Here is a 6,169-nt window from a genome sequence, read left to right on the forward strand (position 1 = left end):
TTTGAACACTGCTTTGCACACTCTTGGCATTCTCTTGATGAGGTTCAAGAGGTAGTCACCTGAAATGGTCTTCCAACAGTCTTGAAGGAGTTCCCAGAGATGCTTAGCACTTGTTGGCCCTTTTGCCTTTACTCTGCGGTCCAGCTCACCCCAAACCATCTCGATTGGGTTCAGGTCCGGTGACTGTGGAGGCCAGGTCATCTGGCGCAGCACCCCATCACTCTCCTTCATGGTCAAATAGCCCTTACACAGCCTGGAGGTGTGTTTGGGGTCATTGTCCTGTTGAAAAATAAATGATGGTCCAACTAAACGCAAACCGGATGGAATAGCATGCCGCTGCAAGATGCTGTGGTAGCCATGCTGGTTCAGTATGCCTTCAATTTTGAAAAAATCCCCAACAGTGTCACCAGCAAAGCACCCCCACACCATCACACCTCCTCCTCCATGCTTCACGGTGGGAACCAGGCATGTAGAGTCCATCCGTTCACCTTTTCTGCGTCGCACAAAGACACGGTGGTTGGAACCAAAGATCTCAAATTTGGACTCATCAGACCAAAGCACAGATTTCCACTGGTCTAATGTCCATTCCTTGTGTTCTTTAGCCCAAACAAGTCTCTTCTGCTTGTTGCCTGTCCTTAGCAGTGGTTTCCTAGCAGATATTCTACCATGAAGGCCTGATTCACACAGTCTCCTCTTAACAGTTGTTCTAGAGATGTGTCTGCTGCTAGAACTCTGGGTGGCATTGACCTGGTCTCTAATCTGAGCTGCTGTTAACCTGCGATTTCTGAGGCTGGTGACTCGGATGAACTTATCCTCCGCAGCAGAGGTGACTCTTAGTCTTCCTTTCCTGGGGTGGTCCGCATGTGAGACAGTTTCTTTGTAGCGCTTGATGGTTTTTGTGACTGCACTTGAGGACACTTTTAAAGTTTTCCCAATTTTTCAGACTGACTGACCTTCATTTCTTAAAGTAATGATGGTCACTCGTTTTTCTTTACTTAGCTGCTTTTTTCTTGCCATAATACAAATTCTAACAGTCTATTCAGTAGGACTATCAGCTGTGTATCCACCTGACTTCTCCACAACGCAACTGATGGTCCCAACCCCATTTATAAGGCAAGAAATCCCACTTATTACACCTGACAGGGCACACCTGTGAAGTGAAGACCATTTCAGGTGACTACCTCTTGAAGCTCATCAAGAGAATGCCAAGAGTGTGCAAAGCAGTAATCAAAGCAAAAGGTGGCTACTTTGAAGAACCTAGAATATGACATATTTTCAGTTGTTTCACACTTTTTTGTTATGTATATAATTCCACATGTGTTAATTCATAGTTTTGATGCCTTCAGTGTGAATCTACAATTTTCATAGTCATGAAAATAAAGAAAACTCTTTGAATGAGAAGGTGTGTCCAAACTTTTGGTCTGTACTGTATATATGGTGCCAGAATTTACAGTTACATACAGCAATCAATTGACATTACATATATATACATAAGTTTGAAGTGCCCACGACCAGCACTGAATGGGACACTGCATGAGGTCCAGTCAATTGTAGGTACACCACCATCTGGAATCCCACCCTTACCAAGAAGGAGATACTTCAAGTCCCTGATTCTTAAGCATGAGAGTAGGCCATGGCTGTGTACTGGCTCTTCCTTCAAATTAAAGGGTCTACCAGAAAAATCCAAGCACTCATGCTGTTGGTAATATTCCCAAGAAATTATCTGATGAGCTGCACAGCAGTACAAAACTCATTTGTATCAGAGTTCACAGTTGTCCTTCTTTTATTACAGTATGCCATATATAGCTCAGAAATATTCACACACATGGAACCTTCAAGTAACAAAAAATAAAATAAAAAAAATCAATAAATTTTTGGTCACCAAAGAAATTTGTAAAAAATCCGCCTGATTTTCACTTTTATGTCCTTCATTTTCAACCCATAGAGTATAGGATTGACTATCGGTGGCACCACAAAGATATTGATGGACATGATGACCCTTAAACCATAGGGCACGATGGTGGGAATGAAGCGATAGAGCATCACCTCAAAGATACAGCTGGCGAAGAAGATCAGAAGGGAGATAATCTGAGGGACACAGGTCTGCATGGCCTTCACCTGGGCATCCTTGGATTTGGCACAGACCTTTAGGATTTCAACGTAGGATAAAAAAGTAAGCAGAGGCATCCCTATGACAACACTGACCGTGAGGAACATCCCAAATGCATTGTTCACCGTGGTGTCCTCGCAGGAGAGTCTCACCACCGTCCAGTTGTCACAGTATATTTTGAGGATCATATTGTCACAAAGAGGCAGTCGGACAGTTAGAACGACATGGACTATAATCAGTACAAAGCAGTGTAGCCAGGCAGTGACCATTAGTTTATAGGCTGTGCCTAGGGTTATGATACTGGAGTATCTCAGGGGGTTGCAGATGCACACATAGCGGTCGAAGGCCATGATGGCTAATATGGTGAACTCAAAGGCTGCATAGTTGTTGATACAAAACTCTTGGATTATACAGGCCATGTAGGAGATATTCGGACTCTTCAAGCTCAGGTTTACGAACAGACTGGGATAGAAGGCGCTGCTGCCATACAGATCATTGGCACACAGGCCACTTATGAAGATATACATGGGCTTCTGTAGGCTCTCATGGAGCAGGATGGTAGAGATCACTGTACAATTACACAAAATAATGAGCAGGAAGCCCAGGAATGTTATCACACTGTATAGGTGACTTATATCTGAGAGGTCACCAAACGCCAGGCTCATCTGAGAGGGATTGGAGTGAGATGAATTTAGCATTTTCGTTCTTTTCAGTGTTTTTTCCTAAAATGCAAGAAAAAGAAGTAACTGAATTACAAAGGTTCATAGGTCATCAATAGCAGATTGGTGGGGGGGGGACAACAACTCCAAGCATCCCTGCCGATCAGCTGATGGAAGTACATAGTATCCCAAGCACAGCACCATGCATTTTATAGTGGCTGTGCTCAGTATTGCAGCTTGAATGGGCCTAAGATGTAGAAAGATCATGTCATTGGCCAGCAGGTTGATTGGTAGGGGTGTCTGGAGTGAACCCCCCACTGATTTGATACTGATGACCTATAGGATAAGTTATTAATAATTAATTCCCCAAAACATTTCCAAGATTTCTGCTTGCACTGGATGACTTAAGGGGTTTAACAAGTGCAGGATATTGATAGCATCTCATCTGCATAGACCATCAATATCATATCTTAGGGGAGGGGGTCATCTTTTGGCACTCTTGACCAGGCATGCTCAACCTGTGGCCCTCCAGCTGTTGCAAAACTACAACTCCCAGCATTCCGGGACAGCCTACAGCTATCAGCCTACAGCAGGGCATGGTGGGAGTTGTAGTTTTACAACAGCTGGAGGGCCGCAGGTTGAGCATCCCTGGTCTTGACAATAAGCTGTTTGAAAGCCTCTTTATTGTTCATTGTTTGCATTGGGCCACTTATCTACAGGGTGCACCGAACTCCACCGATCTAATATTGATGCCCAAGCCTCAAGATAGGCATCAATATCCTCAACCTGGAGGCTAAAATCCTGTATAGCTGAGGGTTTTGTTTGCATTTTATCCAGTCTAAATGCACTTTAAATCTTTCCCTTTATCCCCCTTTAGTCTAAAAATAGCTTAAAGGAGGTCTTCAAGTCAGACATGGGGACATATTCACAGGAGGGGGTCACACCCAAATTAGTAGCTTGACATTTCTTTAACTGGTTGAACTTTCTGCCCTAGTCCTGTATCTAAATACCCTGGTCAGGACAGGATTTCTTATTGGTGCGCCCCCCCCTCCTGCACCCAAAGTACATGCCTTGCCAACCCCTTTAACTAGCTCCATAGCCCCAGCTCTCAGACCCCCAACTACAGGGAATTATGTGATCCTCCATTAAAGCCTATAAGAACCAAAAAAAACTAATATTACTTCAATCATTTGTGTAACTAGAAACATTGGGCCCTAGTGCAAACTCTATAACAGGGCCACCCACCTATCTGTGACAGGGCCCCAGAGAAGTCTCTTCAGACGCCAGGACTCTACTGCTACCACTGCACCTCCTGTAACTACAGTATGTGTCCCCTTCCTACCAGAAACTAAACATTTCATTTTGGGGGCTCAGTTACCTGTGCTTGAGTTTCCTACAGAAGAGGTCTCTCTACGCTCCTGGCTCTTGTATACCACAGCGCTGGTGCACATCAGGCTCCTTGTCTGCAACGTCAAAGAATTGTAAAAAGAACGAAAAGCAAAAAGAAATTGCAAGCAAAAAATATATGTTTTATGGATTTATATATTTATTGGTAACAGATGAGAGAAGATTCTCAGCTTCAAGCTTTTCAGGCTGTGCTTCGTGCATAAAACAATAGGTCCTGCAGGAATAGTGGAATAGTTTAATCAGAACGGAAACATTTTATATATTTGTCCTGACAAAATAGAATAAATGAAAGCAGATACTGATTATTAAAGGCATTTAAAATGGAATCAGGTCCAAGAGATGCAGCATCAGATCCCTTTCTGTCTGTGCATCAGCTATGGCTTTGATGGGTCTGCTATGGAGAAACTGACATGCAACAGAAAGTTTTTATGGTTGCTTCAGTGGTCCCTGTGTGCTTGCTCTTCTTTCCTGTATATGACTGATGTTCTGGATCTGTTCATTGATGTGGAGGTGTCTGGAATATTCACCTTCATCTGGGATTGATGATCACTAGTGTCCTCTCCACATGTGATCCTCACTGCAGACTGGAGCCTGAGCATCTGCTCATCTTCACCTATGGAAGGAGGTTTTATAGAGTCACTAATGACTGCAGTTTTTGAAACTTAATTGGTGCTAAAAATGATGAAAACCTTGTGTCTATTTTTTGCATATTCTCCAAGGAGTTTCCAGCGGTAGGAGGTAATTCTTACAATATGTGGCATGTTCCCTGCAGTCAATGACTGAGCATCTGTAGAGGGAGATTTTTAAGGGAATTGTATACAAATAATCTCATCGCTGTAAGGAAGTTCTTCAGGATGTGCAGTTTGCCGGGCAGCATTATTCACCATTCCTCATGTCTGCAAGTTATTGCCAAAAAAAGAGATTGCTAAACTGCTAACTAGTGATGGACGAACATCGGTCGGGACAATTTGCGAACGCGATCGCACGAACACGATCAAATGTTCGTGAACCGCAAGTTCGCTTCGGGCCCCATTCACTTTAATGGCAGGCAAACCAAGAAGTGCACAAATAGTCCCACAACATGGACAGTGACATACCAGAGGGGGATCAATGACAAAAATTCTCACAAAAAATATGTATCTTAATCAGGGGCCATTTTTATGTGTCTTAAAGGGAAATTCTCAAAAAATTTGTGCCCTGCTGGAGCCTAGAAAAATGTTATTTTAGGCCACAGGAATACGGGCCTTAAAAATTAGGCATTTACCTGACATAAAAGAAATTCTGATTATGTGGCCATACATTATGCGGTCAATGGATACAAATTTTATTGTAGGCCACCGGAGTACAGGCCCCAAACATTAGGCATTTACCACCGGACAGAAAAGAACAAGTAATTATGTGGCTGGAGGTATATTAGATGGTCATTGGATATCAATTTTGCTGCAGGCCAGTGGAGTACAGGCCCCAAACATTAGGCATTCACCGGACAGAAAATATCAAGTGATTATGTGGCTGGAGGTACATTAGGCAGTCGCCGCATAAAAATTATACTGTAGGCCAGTACAAATACATGCCAAATATATATGTTTAAAAGAACTAAAAATATAAAATTGGATTAAAAACATGGCTAACGAAATCCCCCCTCTTAAATACACCCCAAATGATAATAGGTGAAATTTGATAACACGTGGTCGTCACAGGTGTTAAATTCCACCGAGGTCCGAAAAATTAGGCATTCACCGTACAGAAAAGATCAAGTGATTATGTGGCTGGAGGTAGATTACACGGTCATTGGATATTAATTTTACGGCAGGCCAGTGGACTTCAGGCCCAAACGTTAGGCATTCACCGGACAGAAAAGAACAAGTAATTATGTGGCTGGAGGTAGATTACATGGTCATTGGATATCAATTTTACTGCAGGCCAGAGGACTTCAGGCCCCAAACATTAGGCATTCACCGGACAGAAAGGAACAAGTAATTATGTGGCTGGA

At 43.0% G+C, this 6,169-nt stretch overlaps 1 protein-coding gene across 1 annotated transcript; it reads right to left on the reverse strand.

Annotated features, from left to right (window-relative positions):
* Positions 1-1,878: 1,878 nt before the first annotated feature.
* Positions 1,879-2,808, reverse strand: LOC122930664 (olfactory receptor 51E1-like). The gene has a single exon (XM_044284190.1). It carries the CDS (start codon positions 2,806-2,808, stop codon positions 1,879-1,881), a length of 930 nt encoding a protein of 309 aa, XP_044140125.1.
* Between the last annotated feature and the right edge of the window lie 3,361 nt (positions 2,809-6,169).

The sequence above is a fragment of the Bufo gargarizans genome, chromosome 3 (genome assembly GCF_014858855.1).
Source record: "Bufo gargarizans isolate SCDJY-AF-19 chromosome 3, ASM1485885v1, whole genome shotgun sequence".
Classification (NCBI taxonomy): Eukaryota; Metazoa; Chordata; class Amphibia; order Anura; family Bufonidae; genus Bufo; species Bufo gargarizans.

Bases quoted from the DNA above. Each gene is read 5' to 3' on its own strand.
- LOC122930664 (XM_044284190.1), bottom strand. From the start codon at position 2,808: ATGCTAAATTCATCTCACTCCAATCCCTCTCAGATGAGCCTGGCGTTT.